Source organism: Amblyomma mixtum, chromosome 2 (genome assembly GCF_055824585.1).
Source record: "Amblyomma mixtum isolate Tamu chromosome 2, ASM5582458v1, whole genome shotgun sequence".
Lineage (NCBI taxonomy): Eukaryota > Metazoa > Arthropoda > Arachnida > Ixodida > Ixodidae > Amblyomma > Amblyomma mixtum.
Genome location: NC_143013.1, coordinates 163,237,531 through 163,257,603, shown reverse-complemented (window position 1 = coordinate 163,257,603; position 20,073 = coordinate 163,237,531). Strand labels below are relative to the sequence as shown.

At 44.3% G+C, this 20,073-nt stretch overlaps 1 protein-coding gene across 1 annotated transcript; it reads left to right on the top strand.

Moving 5' to 3' along the window:
* Positions 1–290: 290 nt before the first annotated feature.
* On the top strand, positions 291–15,106 carry LOC149361455 (uncharacterized). Its single transcript, XM_089568084.1, has 5 exons — positions 291–1,042; positions 1,941–2,022; positions 2,594–2,668; positions 6,911–7,041; positions 14,994–15,106. Exons 1-5 carry the CDS (start codon positions 1,027–1,029, stop codon positions 15,104–15,106), a joined length of 417 nt encoding a protein of 138 aa, XP_089424210.1. The 5' UTR covers positions 291–1,026.
* The last annotated feature ends 4,967 nt before the right edge of the window (positions 15,107–20,073 follow it).

Below are 20,073 nucleotides of genomic sequence, written 5' to 3'. Positions count from 1 at the left end.
TGGGATACCGGCTTCGTTGCGGCCACCTTAAGGTGATTCTTACGCTCGTCATCGAGGCCATCGTCACCGCTCGTGACGCACTGGCTGAGAACTACAATTCGAGTGCGTGCTAAAACAAGCTGCTCGTATTTCGCGGAACAATCTGAACTCGAAAACACAGTTGCTTCTATCGGCTTCCATGTGGGCTCTTGCTCAATTGTGAAAGTACACGCGAGCAAGATGCGGCGAGTGCGAGCCGCTGTTGCATATCAGCTAAAGTGTGACGCAACTATCGGCGTAGTTTTGCAAAGCAGTTGATATCAAAGTTATCCGCTTGTACGGGTCACAGTTAAGCCCTCAGTTTCGTGTAAATCTCCGTCGAGCATGCCCGCGTCAGTCAAAGTAATGCATCGCAGCTGCTCTCAGTCCTACCGCTCACGTCCAACATATCCTTGATATGCACCAGCTTGAGGTACGGTGCATTTCTTTGCCCGTTTTGTCGCAATTAAGAGATTTTAGCTGGCAGCAAACGAAATTTCATTCCGTCAACAGCGTCGTCTGCGCCGTCGTCTGCTCCATCGTCTGCTAGAACATCCGGGGCACCCTGGGTGATGGGATCACAGGATCGCAGCTTCTACAAAAGTATTTAAAAGCGCTTTAGTGTTCGCACTTAATAAAAAAATAAATTTAAAACAATTGAAATATTTTTCTTCTGAACATAATTCAAATATTAGTAGTAAAAAAGCGCATTTGAGTTGCAGTTTTTCAACGACGCAAAAACAAGGGCAAAGCCGCTGGCGCCGGCGCCATTTCATTGCGTGCGTTGCCTCACGTTTTGTGTTATGTGGATTTTCATGGCATTGTTTGAGTGCTTGTGCGGCGGACATGTGTGAAGAACAGAAGTGTGTTTTGGAAGCCAACGACGAGTATTACGCCCAATCAACATCGGTGAGTTTGGACGGGCAAAGCCGTGAAGAAAGGCAGCGCTACGACGTCTTGTCATCTGGAAAGGCAATGAAGACGACGGCGCGGTTTTACTAAGCCTGGATGAGCTGCATGATTGGTGAGTACCGTCACCGCTTCTCTATTACTGATCTGTATTCACACGCGTTATTAGTGTGCGGCTATATAGGGATGGCAGTGGAGGCAGTCTGCGTGCGGTTGCCTCAGCTATAATGCGTTGCCTGAAAAGAACGGACGTATAGCCTGCGTGACAAGTCTTGCTTCATAGTCTATGTCTGCGTTTAGTACTCAGGTGCCGTGGTAAATAAAAATGCCACCAGAGATCACAGCAGAGTTATGCGGTCGCTTGCTAGCGCTGCGAAAAACTACAATGTTTACTACATTCAACTGGCATGGATTTGTACTGCGTAGAAGACGACGATCAGTGCCGCGGGTGAGAGCGCTTTTGCGTGGACAGCTGAGAACAGGCGAGGGAACTGACAACGGGTGATTTTGCTCGCGGCTGGTACCCATCGGATGGATTTGTGCTATTTAGAAGATTATTATGAGCGGCAGTGCTGCGCGATGAAGCACTCGCGCTAGGCGAACTGCGAACAGACGACGGATGGTTTTGCTCGGTGTTGGTGCTCATCGGATCAGTGCTTACTTCTTAATATTCGTCATGCAAATTATTTTGAAGACTGTGATCGCATGTGGAAGGCTGGCGCATATGTACTAGTCATTTGTAAACTTTTTATCTGTGCTTCCCCATTGGAACAGAATTTGGCAATATTATGTCAGTTAGGTCGTTCTTGTGTCTTCCCTGAACTGTAGGCGTCCATGCTTCCTCTCCTTCAGGGCACTGAACTGTTGGGGATGCAACTGCACACTTATTTGGGATTTCAAGCTTTTTGCTGTATGCCTCGCTTATGCGGCCCGCTTTCAGGTCGTTCGCAATTGGTGATGGTTTGTTATTCATTTTCACTTTCTCTTATTTATTCTTGGTTGACTGCCGGCAGCAGTTCTCCGCGCTCGGAACTGTTCCCAGGCACGGAACCCTACCCACAGACCTCCCTGCACCTCACTCACCAGTGTTCTTCGGTATTTTTTTTTTGCTCTTGCCCCTACTTGCATTACCACTCGACAAATGTTTTGCTGTTTTTATTTGTGTGCAATTTGTTAAATGCACTACTAATTTTCGCATCATGCTCAGTTGTGACGTGAGATATCGGGCTCCTTGGTTTTGAATGCATGTCTTTTGCATTTTCTCTTCTCATTTATGCAAGGTAAACTGGTCGACTGGGTGCTATGTTCAATTTAAGAATACATTAGACGCTGGTGCAAGGCACCCTAATAGTAATTAACTAAAGCCTGCGCATGCTATATTCGAATAGTTGGGCTCTTTTCATCATGCATAAGAATAAAGCGGTATTCCAGCCAGCTCATCTTTCAATGTGGTTATGACAGTCATGTAAATGTGCTCAAAGAATGTGTATGGGTGTTTCACATACAATCTCCTTATTTATTTTGTCATGGGCCACCTCATTGCTTTTTGTGTTCCTATATTAATACCTCATTTTAGTTTCTGAAGCAGTCGACAGTTTGTTTTGTTGTCATTCATGACATTGTCACTGGCACTGACAGCTGTTGGTCGGGACGTATTTATCTGCAGTTGCCAGCTGCCAGCATCTGCTGGGCCATGCGTGCTTCCTGCCTTCAGCTGTGCCATCCCTCCAAGCCATTCATGGTAATTATCTTTTTCAGTTACGCATACCTTACCTGCCTGTTTTGAAAAATATGTTCAACATAGGCTCACTGCTGTGTTTAAAAATGCATGCAGAACTCTACATGCACTTTACAGCAGTACCTCAGCTTATTACATGAACTGCAAATTTGTACGAAATATAGCCGCTCATGTAGCTCTTGACACTGCGCTGTTATTATAAAGTTGAGCCTGCTTCAGGTGCAGTGACTATTCCACACCTGTTGCCTTTTATGCATGTGTGTCCTCTAAAAGGGCCAAAATGTTCGTTTATCTTTTAAAAACGTTGTGCTGTACAATAATACTTTAATGGTATTTCTTGCTTGTACACTGAAATGTCAGTCAGTAAAGTAACATTGTATGATGACACCAAATCTTGCGTGGCATAGCATCCTTGCAGCGTACTTGGCAAGCTCCTGTCAGCGCAGATGTATTGCTGGTTTATTGCTGTGGCATGTGGTTATACTGTACAGTTTGTACCTCTACGTTCTTGAAAGTATCCTTGAAAAATTTAAAATTGGTTTTTGAGCCAAGGAAGTGACAGAGTAACTGTCTCACATCTTGATAGGCACCTGAACAATGATGCAAGGGAAGGGATAAAGGAGGGAGTTAAAGAAGAAAAGAGGTGCCGTAGCAGAGGACTGCAGAATAATTTTGGCCACCTGGGTATCTTTATCCTGCACTGACATCAAACAGCATGCAGTTTAGCCTGTGTTCACTTGGGCCCGCATAAAAAAAAACGAGCAGACCTTCTTAGAACTAACATTTCATTGCACCAGCTACTTTGTAGTTTTGACTGCAGTGACCTGAAATCAACGGTTGTTTACTTTGCACAACCCACATACCCTGAACAAGATGTGATGATGCTAGATGAGGTGACCCTCTCTGCATAGCAGCGGGTTGGTTCAGGAAATGCGAAGACTCATGGAGAACCGCTCAGTTATATTTGATTTCATGTTATTGTAGTATTAATGGTGAGTTGTAGTATAAGTGATGAATTCTTGCAAATGATTGAGGACATCAATACTCAGTGTGAAAATGAGAGCTAAATCAATACTTAATAATCAGGAAAGAGGCCTTTTTATGAAATGCAGTAAGGTACTGGAAGTCGAAACAGAATACACCTCGGCCAGGTCATGCACAGATATAGAGCATTTGAAAGAAATGGTTGGGAGAATAAGAAAGGGGTTTATTGCCTTAGGCATGCACTCAGAAGTTACGAGCAGCACCTTGCAGTATGCTCAAAAAGAAATTTTAAACTGCTTTGCCTTTGCTAAGCTGTCGGGAAAAGTGGGGTACTTTACAAAGGGCTTAAAATTGAGAACAGTGCGGTGAACCACTCAGGAAAATCATAGGGTTAATGATAAGAGATTGGGAGAGAACTGAGTTGGTTGGAAATAAATGCGAATTAAAATCTGAGCGGGAATCATAAATGGACATAGGCAGGACATACATTTTTTAAAGAAGCTGCTATCCTTTTGGATAGTGGAGCGGTTACTCACAGCAGGAAATTGTGCTCTTCTTGCTTTCATTTTATGGACATATGCTTTGTGTCTTACATCTCTTGGCCTGCCATAGGCAGCATATGGTCATAATAAATTTTTACCGGTCTAATTATGTGGCACAGGGAGAATTGAACTATATAACCTCATCAATGCACACCCTCTCTGAAGTGAACTTTGTCAGCCCCGTCAGTCACCACATTGATGCATGTCACCCCAAATGGGAGCCGTCATGGTGGCTGAGTGGTTATTGTGCTTGGCTGCTGACCCGGAAGAGGCAGGTTCGATTCCAGCCAGTTTTGATTCCAGCTGTACTAGTCTCATTTCAATGGAGACGAAATGCTAGAGGCCCAGGTACCGTGTGATGTCAGCACACCTAAAGAATTTTCCAGTCCTCTACAATAGCGCCCTGTATAGCCTGCGCCGCTTTGTGGCATTAAACCCTTTAAAACCAAGTAAAGTAATGGATACATCATTTCCAAAAATTGTTTAAATTTATTATTTTCTAAACGTTAACAATTTTCTGCACCTGTTTTCCTTCGTCTTTCCCTCTTATTTCCTCCCTCATGCTGAGTAACAGGTCAGTGATTTTAAGTAAATATTTTGTTTATTTCATTAGCAAAGTTTCTCTGTCTCTCTCTATTGCTTTGCTTTTTGTATCTGCAGTATAGTATTATGCAGAAATATGTCAAGATTAGATCCAAGAGATATGGCCTAGATTTTAAGTTCTATAGTCAACCACACATTACTTATTACGCTATCAAGGCTTTTTTTTGGCATGTGCTACCTGGTACAGAACTGATGTGGCCTACAGCGGTAAATATTGTTTGAATGCGCATAAATTGAATAGGAAGGCAAATTTCCCATTTGACTATGTAAATAGATTGGGCAATCATGTGCTCACAAAGCTCATAAACTTTTCTGTTTCCAAAACTTTCTGTAAAAGGCACTGACTCACTGAAATACACTACAGTTACTTTTGCCTAATCCTGATATTATTTACTGAAGATTGGTTTGAGGGAAAGTCCACTGAGCTCGAATGAGTGCACGGCAGCTTGTCTTTGTCCAAAGTATTTGGAGAATAATGAATTTTGTTACCTGGCAGAGATAAAGCAAGGATGGCAGTGTTTTGTAATGTCCACAGGGCATTCTTCCAAAGCCCAGTATGCATGTAATTCCTTCATTTTGTGCAACATAAAATGTCTTCCCTTTACACTCATGGTTGAAACAAAATGCTGAATACTTCACCACTCAAAAAATGAAGGCCATTGTGCTGCTCTACAAAATATCAGGCTGCAGCGGTTGTTGCGAGGCAAATTCACCAGGTTGTCATCATCATCAGTCTAACACCCAATGCAGGGCAGAGGCCTCTCCCATGTCTCTCCAATTAACCCTGTCCTTCGCCAGTTGTGGCCACCGTATCCCCACAAACTTCTTAATCTCATCCGCCCGCCTAACTTTCTGCTGCCCCCTGCTACGTTTGCCTTCTCTTGGAATCCACTCTATCACTCTTAAGGACCACTGGTTATCTTGCCTTTGCATTACATCTCCTGCCCAAACCCATTTCTTCCAAATAACCCACGTTTTTTTCACACCTATTTGTCAGGCTCCGCGTTTTTTTCTCACCTATTCGTCAAGCTGCAAGCCACTTGCACGCTCTACAAACCTATTTAAAGTACATTATCCAGCATTGTTGGCATGGAGTGTGTAGTGCTAAAACAAAAAATAATACAATAGCTGATGATCTGCTAGAGCAACAGAATTCCAAGAGTGAGAAGGGCAGTGGGAGAACTAGCAAGGCGGGATAGCGAAATTTGACAAGCAGTGGACAGGGATCCTGCAACTTGTAGAGGACAGGCAAATTGGAGACTTGTGGAAGGGGCTGTAGTCTTGAGTGCGCCTAGCCGGCCTTGTGATGCATTGTATAGGGCCCTTTGTTTTTGAGTAAAACTGGTTTCTCCTGATTGTTGCATTCCAGAAAGATTCATCAAGATTGGGTTAAACCCAAGTTTCGCGTGCAAATGTGCCTGTAAGAAAGTGTAGATTGATAATGCATGAAGCTAAAGAACCACTGGAGAGTAGTGGATACGTCTCGTATTTCTTCGTAGCTATATTGTTTAAACAGTGCTGGCTATTTTAATTCCTTTTTAATGCTTATTGCCTGTCGAGTTGCATAAAATTTTAGGATAAATTGAAAACTGCAGGTAGGTTTAATTACAATAATTATACCCGTATTTCTGAAGCTCTGTTCGAAGAGAGGTCCACATTTTGTGTGCATGCTTTGAATTTGATTATTTTCACACTGCAAAATGGAGGACAGGTCTGCTGTGAGAGTTTTTTTGCAATGAAGCGAGAGCAAGTGGTGCGGAATGCTTGTTACTGTGTCGCCCTGCCAATATTTCTAGAACCCCTGGGACCACTGAGCTTGTGAGTATCTATGACTCAAAAGGTCGGAGCTGATTGCCCATTCCGTGGTTGTCTGTATTAACCGGTGCAAGGCCAAGGGCTCATAGCTAACAAGCATATGACACCATAGAACTAGATGCAGTCTGGCTGGGACTGTGCAGTATGTCAGTGTTAACGAGGTCGTGATAAACGAGGTTTACTCTGCGAAGCTAGTGTGAAATAATAATTGTTCTTATGGAAAATATCGTTTTTTCTTAGTCATTGCAGCAATACAAGCATATCAAATCTGATATCTCTCACTCATCCCTCTATGTTTCAGTTTCAAGGGACCAAGAGTTGCGTGGAAGTCGTGCAAGCCACAAAGTTGCATGCGGCTTGAGCCAGCAATCAGGAGCAGGCTGGGAATTTGCGAATTGCCAGTGGTATTCGCTCAGTCAAGCAGGCTTTACTGTAAGTACAGTGTTTTCGCCATAGCATTTCTTTGAAAAGTACGCATTGAGCTTGAATAGGACAAGCTGTCGGTCTAGTTGGTCTGATCCTTTGTGGTTGACAGAGCTTAGAAACACAGACTGGGGTCAGAAAGAAAAAATATGAGGGCACAGGTGCTGACTACAGATTTATTCCAGAATCACCGAAACACTGCATATATAACCAAAACACAGGCGCCAACAGGTGGCAATTTTATGCACTCGTGGCAACAATAAGTGATATGGCCAATAGTGGGAAAACAACACAAACTAGAAACAGAAACCAAGACTATAGAGCAGGGAAGGATGAAACCATAACAAGGTTAAAGGAATAGTTTTAAGCAAGTCATTTTTAAGACCACCAGCACGTGAAACAGTGGAACGGTTTGACCAAAATTTTCAAGTACTGGTCTGATAACACGGAACTAAAACACTACACGCAAACACAGATCAAGGGCAGTGAAATAAAAGTAAAATGGCAAGAAAAAACATGCCGTGAAAAGAAAATGGTGATTGGGCAAGCAAACAAGAATTGGTCTACAAAGGTGAAGTGAGCTAAAAAACTGAAAGAATAAAAGGGGAATAAATGCACATGAGCAACAAAGGTGAAGCCAAGAATTAACATGGCTACAGGAGGAAGATGAGCTACTGTAAAAACGAGAGAGATAAAATATCAATAAATGAAATGAAATTTAAGCGCACACGAAAAACGCACACAACAGGAGATACACACAGGACAGGCGCTAACTTCATCTGATTTATTCGCAGGTAAGAGAGCGAAAATATATACATAAAACGAGGCATGCGCAGTAAAGAAACAGATCGTCATATCACAATGCGTGCTCAAGGTATCTGTATTCTGCCTGCAAAAGATTAACTGATGTATCACTCACACAGTCATGCCCCCTCTTCCTGATGTGAAATGCTTCTAATAATTCACGTGCCGTCTTATCACCGCTCCTGCCAAGAATCTTTATCTCCTTCAGCCGCGCCTCGCACGCTCTGCAGTTCGCACAATGGTCAGCCAAATGTGTCCCTCCACCCCTTAATGCCCGCAAATGTTCCCCCGCCCGGTCATTGACACACCGCCCAGTCTGGCCTATGTAAGCCCTACCGCAGGTCAAAGGTATCTCGTAAACGACACCGGAACAGCAGTCGACATACTTCTTTGAGTGCTTCTTCCTGCAGCCACTCTTCTTTTCCGTGCACGAAATGCGTGAGCAAAGGTGGGCAAGTTTCTTCGGTGCGGAGAACACCACAGGAACGCCGTGTCGGCTTGCCACCTTCTTCACATGATGGGCAACCTTGTGGATATACGGAACCACTACTGGTTTAAACGAGTTCCTTTCTAGTACGTTCGCTTTGGCGAACATGACCTGCTTGGTTTTTCGAAGAAGGGCCTCGGCCACAGAAACAATGACCGCGCAGGGGAACCCAGCCATAAGTAGCCGGCGTACTTGCTTATTAAAGCTACACTGCATAGCATGCGGGCACGACTTCGAGAGAGCAGACCCCAGGCATAGGCCGGCAATAGACCTCTTAACTGTTTTGGAATGAGCGGAATCAAAAGGTAAAAGCTCTTTCTGTGCCCTCGGAGCGTACTCCCAACAAACATGATCAACTCCTATAGTAAAATTGACATCTAAAAACTGCAACGAACCTTGTAAAGGGAGTTCGTGCGTAAATCTCAATCCCCTCCCGTTCTGCTGAAAGCTCTCCAGGATGCTGCCAACTGCTTCGGTGTAAGAAATGTTGTTTAGTTTTTTTCAAAACAATAGGAAAATCGTCTACGTACCTAAAAACTTTCAGCACTCCCTTCCCATTAAAGCTTTGCTCAAGGGCGCGGTCAATAAAAGCTAAAAACAGGTTACAAAGCACAGGGGCTACGCAGGACCCAATGCAGATCCCTTGTCTCTGACGATAAAATTTATTCTCAAAAGAGATAAAAGTGACACCTAAATAAAACTCAAGAACGCGCATAAAATTGTCCACTGTAAGACCGCATGAGTTCTGGAACTCCACCTCTCCGCTTTCTTCTATCGCGCTCCTAACATCACCGAACAAAACATCGTGGGGCACAGAATAAAACAGATCTTCCACATCTACCGAGAACATATACCCAACTGCAGAATTACCCTCGAGAAACTACAACCTGCAGCGAGTTTTTTACAGTAAAGGGGTCATGGACCTGTAGAGAGCCTAGGTGTTTCTGCAGGTACCTACTGAGGACGTGCCTATGTACCTATGTCGGCGCGGTCATTGTTTCTGTGGCCGAGGCCCTTCTTCGAAAAACCAAGCAGGTCATGTTCGCCAAAGCGAACGTACTAGAAAGGAACTCGTTTAAACCAGTAGTGGTTCCGTATATCCACAAGGTTGCCCATCATGTGAAGAAGGTGGCAAGCCGACACGGCGTTCCTGTGGTGTTCTCCGCACCGAAGAAACTTGCCCACCTTTGCTCACGCATTTCGTGCACGGAAAAGAAGAGTGGCTGCAGGAAGAAGCACTCAAAGAAGTATGTCGACTGCTGTTCCGGTGTCGTTTACGAGATACCTTTGACCTGCGGTAGGGCTTACATAGGCCAGACTGGGCGGTGTGTCAATGACCGGGCGGGGGAACATTTGCGGGCATTAAGGGGTGGAGGGACACATTTGGCTGACCATTGTGCGAACTGCAGAGCGTGCGAGGCGCGGCTGAAGGAGATAAAGATTCTTGGCAGGAGCGGTGATAAGACGGCACGTGAATTATTAGAAGCATTTCACATCAGGAAGAGGGGGCATGACTGTGTGAGTGATACATCAGTTAATCTTTTGCAGGCAGAATACAGATACCTTGAGCACGCATTGTGATATGACGATCTGTTTCTTTACTGCGCATGCCTCGTTTTATGTATATATTTTCGCTCTCTTACCTGCGAATAAATCAGATGAAGTTAGCGCCTGTCCTGTGTGTATCTCCTCTTGTGTGCGTTTTTCGTGTGCGCTTAAATTTCATTTCATTTATAGCTATGCACCATCTAGCCCAAACAGAAGTTTTGTTAAATTATAAAATATCAAAATGTGAAATTCAATTAGTATTAAAGATAAAAGCAAACAAAAACGCGAAAATAGAGGAGTTGGCAGAAAAGTCAAGGCATGCAAGATATTTTTAAAACCAGGGCTAGGTCAAACATCCTGAAGAAAGGCAATCTTTTTTTCTGAGGGTGTTCTTGCCCATTAATCCTCGAGCCTCAAAATCCCGGCGGCTCCCACCAGTTCATGTCGGCTTATTCTGGTGCTTTTTTAACACAATGGCACTTTTTCGAACATGGGTGGCATGGCTTTTTTCGGTCACAGTTTTGGCAATGGACTTGCAGATTTAGGACGTGCTTGTAGGCCAGTTGGTTGGAAATCGTTAGAAAAACCGCAAAACAGAATGGGACAAAGGCAGGCAAAACACAAGGCGGTACGACAACTGAACATTTATTGAAGAAATGAGTGCTCATATGTAATCTCCAAACAATCATTGCAAAAACAACCTAGGGAGGGAAACAAATTCCAATTCTTTCTGAAAAATGGACACAGAAGGCGTGCTATCCCACCTATCTGGCTTCGACCTCAGGATGGCAACAGCCTTGAGAATTTCTTTCCAACTGGCCCTTTATTCATCCAATAATAATGTGCAGTTCAGTTTAGGTTAAGTCTTTACAACTGGGACAGTGGACAGGCAGGCAAGGTCGTCCGGGCCTACCCAAGGAATGCTAATACTCTTGCAAGGGAGTGTTTCACCATCTACCAATTTGGCCGGTATAAAATCGACCACAGCTGAGAGGAATCGTGTACACCACCCCCGTTGCACATGGCATGAGGCATTCAAAAAGTACCGCCAACGGGCATGTTGTACGAGATTCCCCTCAGCTGTGGCCAGTTTTATATCGTCCAAAGTGGTAGATGTTTACACATTTGTTTGCAAGAGTATGCGTGTTCCTTGAGTAGACCCGGAGGCATTTGCCGTCCCACTCACTGTCTCATTGTAGACTGCTATCCCAAACTGAACTGCACACAGATTATTGGATGAAGAAAGAAGCAGTTGGAAAGAGAAATTGTCGAGGCTGTTGCCATCTTGAGGTCAGAGCCAGATAAGTGTGTCAGCACGCCTACTGTGTTCATTTTTCAGGAAAATTAGCGTTTCTGTCTGTGTTTCCCCCGGTTGTTTTTGTTTCGTTTTTGAGCAGGTGATTGTCATATTTGCTCAGCTCTATGGTTGCCATTGAATTTTTTTGCCTCTTTACGATTGTTTGCAGATTACACACGTGACTTGTCTATATAAGCACTGCTGTTCAATAAATTTTCAGTTGTCAGTACGGCCTTGTGTTGTCACCGCCTCTGTGTGATAGTTTTGTGGTTTTGCTCTTTCCGACTGGCAGATTCCCGAGAAATGTACCCGATAAATCAATCTTATGCTCCATTATCCTTTCATTGATGCCAATGTATACCTTGCCGCAAGACAAAAGGATTGATTAAATGCCCTCCGCGCATGGCGCTAAGGGTTTTCTGTGCTGCGTGGTGCAGCGTCTTTTTTTTTCATTTAGGATTCCGCAACTGCAATAGGTGCTAGGGGGTCAGAAAAGGCAATGTCTACTCCTGCTTTCTCTCCGATTTTCTTAAGGTTCTGTGAAATTTACCTTTAGAAAATTCGAGAGATAGAGTAGATGCTTTTTTTGCTGCCGCCCCCCCCCCCCATCACCTATCACACCTCTCTAGGATCGTCAATGAAAAAGAAAAAAGAAACAGGCTGCACTGCATTGCACAGAAACCCTTAGTGGCATGCACAAGAAGTGCTTTCTCAATCCCTTTTTCTTGCTGCAAGGTATACATTGGCATCAATGGAAGGCTAAGAGAGCATTACACTGATTTATCGGGTACATCTCTTAGGTACCTGCAAGTCCACTGCTGATAATGGGACGCAAAAAAGCCATGCTGCCCAAAGTTCGAGAAAGGCACTGTGTTAATAGAGCCCCGTAATAAGCTGACGCAATGCAATGGTGGAAGCCGCAGAGATTTTCAGGCTCCGGGGTGAATGTAAAGAACACGCTTGGTTTCACTCGGAGGATTGCCTTTCTTTGTGGACGTACTTGATCTAGCCCTGGTTCTACATGTGTGTTACATGCCTTGCCTCTTCTGCCAACTTCCCTCTTTTGGTGTTTTTCCTTGATTTTTGCCTTCATACTGGTTATTGAATTTCACTTTTTTATATTTTATCTCTCGGCTTCACTGTACGTCATCTTCCACTTTTAACCATCTTAATTGTTGGCTTCACCTTTGTGGCTCATGCGCGTTTTTATTCACCTTTTATCCTTTTAATTTTTAGCACACTTCACCTTCGCTTGTTGCTTAATTCTCGTTTGCTTACCCAATCGCCATTTTGCTTCTATTGCGTGTTTTTTCTTGCCATTTCTCCTTCATTTTTTTTTTCACTGGGCTTGGTCTGTGTTTGTGTATAAGGTTTTTTAGTTCCATTTTATCAGACCAGTTCTTAAATATTCTTTCGGTCAAACCTATCCACTGTTGGCAGTCTTTTAAAAATGACTTGCTTATAAATTTTTCTCTCACCTTGTTCTGGTTTTATCCTGTGCTGTGTCCTCTGGTTTTTGCTTCTAGCTTTTGTTGTTTTTCCACTACTTCTCATACCACTTCTTGTTACCACGAGTGCATAAATCGCTGCGTGTTGGTGCCTGTGGTGTGGGTATTTATGCAGTATGTCGGCAGTTCTGGGAAAAGTTTTAAGTTCAGTGCCTGTGCCATCATCTTTTTTGTTTCTGTCCCTTGTCTGTATGTCTGAGTGCTGTCAACCACAATCGGTGCATTGAGCTGACTGCTCTGCAGCTACCCATGTGTATGCAATGAAGTGGCTTCAAGAATAATGTACACAAAAAAATTGATTCCTTAAAATTTCTGGCATGTTTTTTAGGAAAACATTTGGCATTTAAAGGGCTAAGAGTGCTCTGAAAATCTAAAAATTATGTGCTTCTTGGGGCCTTTCCTCAAATTTCACATCACCTTGTAGCGTGATGCAAGACGTTCAAGTTGTTACCCACAGTTTACTTTTTTGTTGCCCACTTATTGGCTGCCACCTTCTTTGGGAGGCAGTGTCATGGGGTTTGGGAGACAATCTGATTCCTGTGTGTTGGCTGAAGCTGTCTAAGCTTTTGGATGTGGGGAGCAGGTTCACGGTGCCAACTTTTGGCTGTAACTACAGTTTGGCCATGACTGTTAGTCCTTTTCTGTGATGCAGTGTCATTTATGTAATGCATAATTTGATGATGGAGCAGTCTCAGGGGTTGCGGTGCTCAGCTGTTGACTTCAAAGACACAGGATCGATCCTGGCCGCGGCAGTCGCATTCTGATGGAGACAAAATGCTGGAAGCTTGTGTACTGTGCGATGTCAGTGCACGTGAAAGAACCCCATGTGGATGAAATTATCAGAGCCCTTCACTATGGCATCCCTCATAGCCTGAGTCACTTGGGACATTAAACCCCATAAATCCAAACCCATTTTGGTACTTCTCAGCTTCGCCGCTGGCCTCTGCAGGCCAGCGAAACCTCCCACAAGTTGACGAACGGCAGTTTTTACACCATTCGTAAATGCCTACATAGACGCTACATCATTGGTGGCAAAGGTTGCCAGATGTGCAAGCGTTTCCGGTAGTTTTTCTCTGTTGCTTTCGTCAGGCAGCTTGCAAAAGATGTTTTACTAGGCTAATAAACGGTGAGGTTCTTTGTGTTCTTAAGGTGGTGCAGCGTGATAAAACAGACACATAATAGCCATGCCATGCTTTTTTGTAGCCAAAGGCAATTTTTCGCCTTATTCTCATCATCATTTGCCTTTCATGCTTCCTCGAGGGACGGCAGTTGGAAGAAGGTCTCTAGAGCAGCTCCTTGTCTGAAGAAATGCCGAGTGGCATTCTTCAATCCTAACTGCCCATCAAATGGAAGAGCAGTTGTTTTCTCCACTCCACAGAGTGGAGACGGAGTATCGAGTTGAGGCGCACTTCTGAATTCGGCGGTTAGCCTTTCATAGGCCGCAGATATGCGCAATAAACTTTATTTGCTGTTAATCTTCCAGTTAAACACCAAATCCTCCTCATTCCTCATCAGTGCACACACTGTGTAAGGAACTTTGTCACTCCATTTGTCACCACTTTGATGTATGCCATCCCTAATTCAGGGGCTGTATAATTTTTGAAATTTTGTTGAAATTGCTTGAAAACCTTTGCAATTTCCTGCACCTCTCTTTTTCCCCCAAGTCCCAAACCTACGCAGAGTGCAAGTGGGTTTTTAAACTCCAGCTAAATTTTGTTATTCATCAAAGGGCTTTTCTCTCTACTGCTTTGCTGGGTGTATCTGAAGTATAATATTATGCACCAGTGTGTGAAGCTTTGCTCCCAGAGCTATTAGCCCGAGGTAGTAATTTTAGAGCATTGCGTTGCGTTCTCAGCCTGGTTGCGTTTTGAGCCTGAGTTGTGCTGATTATACGGATAGAACCCAAGTTGGCAGCCTCCAATGCAGCAGTGTATCCCAGTAGTTGCCATGGGAGCCGAGGTGGTTAGATAATGGAATAAAATAATAGCAGGTGGCAGTGTGATGCTCGAGCACCACAGCTCGAAAGTAAACTATATCGATCAGTATATGTATATCTGTCTCGCAGGCATTAAAGTCTGGCTGCTTAGTCACGACATTCCTGTAAAATTAGTGGGTGAACCGTTTGGCATGAATGTACCAGATGGTGTCATACGATTCAGCCTGTCGTGCAGCATAAACTTACTAGTTAAGTTAGAGCCTTTCTTGCAGCACGGATTCGAACTGACAACCTATGTTAGGTGTATTAATGCTCATTATTCGATCTGCTCATTTTTTATATTCAACCACACTAACATTACTTATTACCCCATCTGTGCAGATTCCTTCTGGCACTATTTGAAGCTGAAGGGTTGCTCGGCTGAGGATCTCCAAAAGTACCACAAGAAGGTGACGCGCTACCTGGCACACAAGTGCTGTGGCCTGTGGCGGTAAATATCTGTTCAAGCCAATTGTCTCTTGTTATATGCATGAATAGATTGGGTAAGCTCATGTGCTTACAAAACTCGTAACTTGACTGTATTTCCTAACTGTCTGTATGGTACACTTAGGCACTGGAATAACCTGCAAATCGCACTGGAATTTGCCTACTATAGTGAGATACTGCTTTACCCAAGTTCTGCTTAAGGATAGTCTGCTACTGAGATGACGCACAGAAGATTATATTTATGAACCAGACTGTTAACAGCACTTATGGACCACATTAGCAGACTGTTCTGAGACCGCACGCAGCCAGGCTTTTCAGCGTGGAAGAGGCGGCTTTAGACAAGGCAGGCGAGCGCTCTGTTCCTGCACATTAAGTAGCTGTCGGATGAATCTCGAAAAAATATGAACGACGCGCCAGGAATATGACTACTACAACCCTTCGGAGATGTGCAGTGCACAGTATACGGCCATGCCAGCGACATGGCTTTCTGTTCAAACTTTCTCTAAAACCGCTGTCACTACGCAGAAGCAGGTTAGAGTATCTGTACTAAGAATCTCTTAGTGAAGCAGCGCAACGGCACAAGGCCAAGGGAAGAAGGGGACAAAAACAGCGCTGAACTGACAACAAATGTTTATTCCGGATGCTAACAGCATATATATACTCTTTTGCACCTTAGAAAAAACAAAGAAACAGAGAGCAGCAGAAAGTATCAATCCCAGTCATTATGCGCATGCAGCTGTATCGCGTGTACATCGATCATTTGAAATCAGGAAGTTGTGCTCTTTCACCGAGATGGGAACGGAAGGAGTGCTGATACAATTCGCACCCAGCTTCATGATCTCAGATGCCTCAATAATCTCTCGTGTAAGCTTATCCTTGTGTTTGGTAACAACTTGGCTGTTTTTGAATTCTGGGTAACATGAACAGTCACGACAGTGAGTACCTATGTGGCGGGCCGTGTTCTTGACATTGTTTGCGTGCTCTTTAAGTCTTTCATTAAGACACCGGCCAGTTTGGCCGATGTATGACCCACCACACTTCAACGGGACTGAGTACACCACGTTGTCTTGGCATGGCACATACTGTGGTTTTTCTTGCAATTATGACCAGATTCCGATCTTTTATCCGGGCGATTAACTCTCGCACACAAGCCACTCAGTCTGACAGGAGCCGAAAAAACAACATCTACTCCTGCCTTTTTGCCTATTCTCTTCAAATTGTGGGACACAACATGAACATACGGTATTACTGCCAGATTTTTTTGCTTGGAATGGGGGACAGCTTTGCCCTCCTTCAGCTTTTTCAATATCCCTTCTGCTACTGATGCCAGAATATGAAGGGGGTGTTTTGCGTCTGTTAGCCTATCAACCTGATTGGAGAAACTGAATTCAAACTTGTGTGGGCAGGATTTTTGCATGGCATTTTGAAAGCATGACGCCACAATGCCTCTTTTAACAAGCTTCGAATGGGCTGAGCTGTATGGAAGTAAGGGCTTTTTACCCCTAGGATCAAATGCCCAGCATACATGGAAATCAGTAAAATATAAGGTCAGATCAAGGAACTTAATGCGATCATTCACAGCCACTTCATGCGTAATTTCCAGCGGCGAAAGCACTTCACAGAATATCGCGCACAGGTCATTCACTTCCGCAGCGAAGCTAGCCGGGTCACAATCTAGTAAAATTAGGTAATCATCTACATATCGGAACACTCTTGCAACTGTTGAGCTCATGAGTGATTGTTCGAGTGCCCTGTCAAGCTTAGCAAGGAACATGTCACTTAGCAATGGAGCGATGCAAGATCCTATGCAGATCCCATTCTTTTGAACTGTTTTTATTCAAAAGAATGGGATCTGCATAGGATCTTGCATCGCTCCATTGCTAAGTGAAATGTTCCTTGCTAAGCTTGACAGGGCACTCGAACAATCACTCATGAGCTCAACAGTTGCAAGAGTGTTCCGATATGTAGATGATTACCTAATTTTACTAGATTGTGACCCGGAAGTGAATGACCTGTGCGCGATATTCTGTGAAGTGCTTTCGCCGCTGGAAATTACGCATGAAGTGGCTGTGAATGATCGCATTAAGTTCCTTGATCTGACCTTATATTTTACTGATTTACATGTATGCTGGGCATTTGATCCTAGGGGTAAAAAGCCCTTACTTCCATACAGCTCAGCCCATTCGAAGCTTGTTAAAAGAGGCATTGTGGCGTCATGCTTTCAAAATGCCATGCAAAAATCCTGCCCACACAAGTTTGAATTTAGTTTCTCCAATCAGGTTGATAGGCTAACAGACGCAAAATACCCCCTTCATATTCTGGCATCAGTAGCAGAAGGGATATTGAAAAAGCTGAAGGAGGGCAAAGCTGTCCCCCATTCCAAGCAAAAAAATCTGGCAGTAATACCTTATGTTCATGTTGTGTCCCACAATTTGAAGAGAATAGGCAAAAAGGCAGGAGTAGATGTTGTTTTTTCGGCTCCTGTCAGACTGAGTGGCTTGTGTGCGAGAGTTAATCGCCCGGATAAAAGATCGGAATCTGGTCATAATTGCAAGAAAAACCACAGTATGTGCCATGCCAAGACAACGTGGTGTACTCAGTCCCGTTGAAGTGTGGTGGGTCATACATCGGCCAAACTGGCCGGTGTCTTAATGAAAGACTTAAAGAGCACGCAAACAATGTCAAGAACGCGGCCCGCCACATAGGTACTCACTGTCGTGACTGTTCATGTTACCCAGAATTCAAAAACAGCCAAGTTGTTACCAAACACAAGGATAAGCTTACACGAGAGATTATTGAGGCATCTGAGATCATGAAGCTGGGTGTGAATTGTATCAGCACTCCTTCCGTTGCCATCTCGGTGAAAGAGCACAACTTCCTGATTTCAAATGATCGATGTACACGCGATACAGCTTCATGCGCACAATGACTGGGATTGATACTTTCTGCTGCTCTCTGTTTCTTTGTTTTTTCTAAGGTGCAAAAGAGTATATATATGCTGTTAGCATCCGGAATAAACATTTGTTGTCAGTTCAGCGCTGTTTGTCCCCTTCTTCCCTTGGCCTTGTGCCGTTGCGCTGCTTCACTAAGATATGTCAGACCAACTCGCCCACCAGTTCATGTTGTACTAAGAATTCGTATCTTAAAGGAAAAAAGAAAGCGCAATGTCCACCTTTGGCACGATTTCTGCAGTGATGTGCGTTCTGCCGGCTGACAGTACACCGCTTGCTTGGTGTTGTAGGCCTAACATGTGCTTTACTCAAGGTGTAGCGAGAAGCGCTTTTGAACTAGCCACCAGCGATCACAGAAATGTCTACTCTTTTTACCGCCTCTACAATAACTTCATGGTGGTATGAACGTGCAGTTTTTATTCCCGCAACGTCTTCGTAAGTGAAGCGCGCTGAAAAACGGGCCAGGCGGACCGCCTCGCACTGATAGATGCGGGTTGCATGCACGGACTCATTCTGAGCCGTTGGCAGAACAGTCATTACAGGCCATGATGCACTTGGTCACACGTTGCATGCACGTCTGCATCTTGATTTCTAGCTGGAAACAGCTTGGTTGACGTCACTTCTGTCAGTAAAGTGCTCTGCATGCCAATGTCTCTCCCATTCCGGACGGTTCCCGCCAGCCATCGTATGAAGCGGCGTGTGCATATTCTTCAGTTGTATAATTGAGGCTTTAATGCATTATTCCTATGGGTTTACGTCGGGCCCGTGCCAATTTGATGTTAAATGTGGATCGTTGCATGAAAGGGGAATGCATAATCAAGATTCCACTGTATGACTTTTGTAACATTTGCATGCATTTGTTGTGTATGCATACTATATATATCACTGTTCTTTTTCTTCACCTAGGACAGTCTGAACAAGAGAGACCTGCTGAAGAAAAATTCTGTATATATGTAAATAAATAGTCGATTTGCTCCAAGTGAGGCGTTTTTATACCTGGCTGTACTGCAGGAATGCATTGAATGTTCAGAGTCAGACTGCTGCTCTGTAGCTGCATATTAATTGACAAATAAAGCGTACTTGGTAATGACTACAGGAATACAACACACTACACAAATGCACTACAGAAGGCAGACTACAGAGATACGACACTACAGAATTACGTCACTACAGAAGACAGACTACAGAAATACTACACTACAGAAAGACTACAGAAATACTACACTACAGAAGACAGACTACAGAAATACTACACTACAGAAGACAGACTACAGAAGTACGACACTACAGACTACAGAGGACAGACTACAGAAATACTACATGCCCAAAATACGAGAGACTACAGAAGTTTTCTGTCGTAAATTCCTGTAGTGCGTTTTGACTGGGTTTAAGACAGTTGAACAGGGGCTGCAGGCGGATTGGACTCGGAAAGCTCTGGCCAGTCGTCGTCATCCCACTGGAGGGCCGCAAACCTGTTGGATGTCTGTATCGGGGCTGCATTTTCAGGTGGAGGCACGAGTTTATGTATCCTACGCCGATCCTTGTCAGTTGCCTTTTGTTTTGTTGGGCAAGTTGGAGAGGTGATCTCATGGTCGTCGGTCTTGCAAAGTCCGCAACGGTAAGACGGTGTGCTTTGTGGCGTAGCCTTATCTTGAGTTGTAAAAGGGCATGATCGGCGCATGTGGCCAGATCTGAAGCAACTGTAGCAGTAGACAGCGCTCGGTTTGTATAGCCGAGGTCGCAGAATACAGCCATAATAGTGTGAGCACGGATGCATTTATTCTACCGTTGAACATCAGTTACAACAAAGGGCTTCAAATACAGACGGCAGCGTCTCCGCTCGCGGCCGAAGGCTCTCTCCCCGCCTCGGCACTCCGAGAGGGAACGCACGGAGCAAGTCAGGGTTGCCAGGCCACTTATGAGTTTGGCTGTTCCAGGCGGCGAGTGGCTTGCACTTCACATCCCACCCCGCCTGCAAGTCCAAGTCCTCTTGGACAGGAACATTAGTCTACTAAGGCAAAGTC

Excerpts from the sequence above, each read along its gene's own strand:
- LOC149361455 (XM_089568084.1), top strand. Across the intron at positions 2,669-6,910 it reads ATCCCTCCAAGCCATTCATG|TTTCAAGGGACCAAGAGTTG; the intron begins GTAATTATCTTT and ends TCTATGTTTCAG. Across the intron at positions 7,042-14,993 it reads TCAGTCAAGCAGGCTTTACT|ATTCCTTCTGGCACTATTTG; the intron begins GTAAGTACAGTG and ends CCATCTGTGCAG.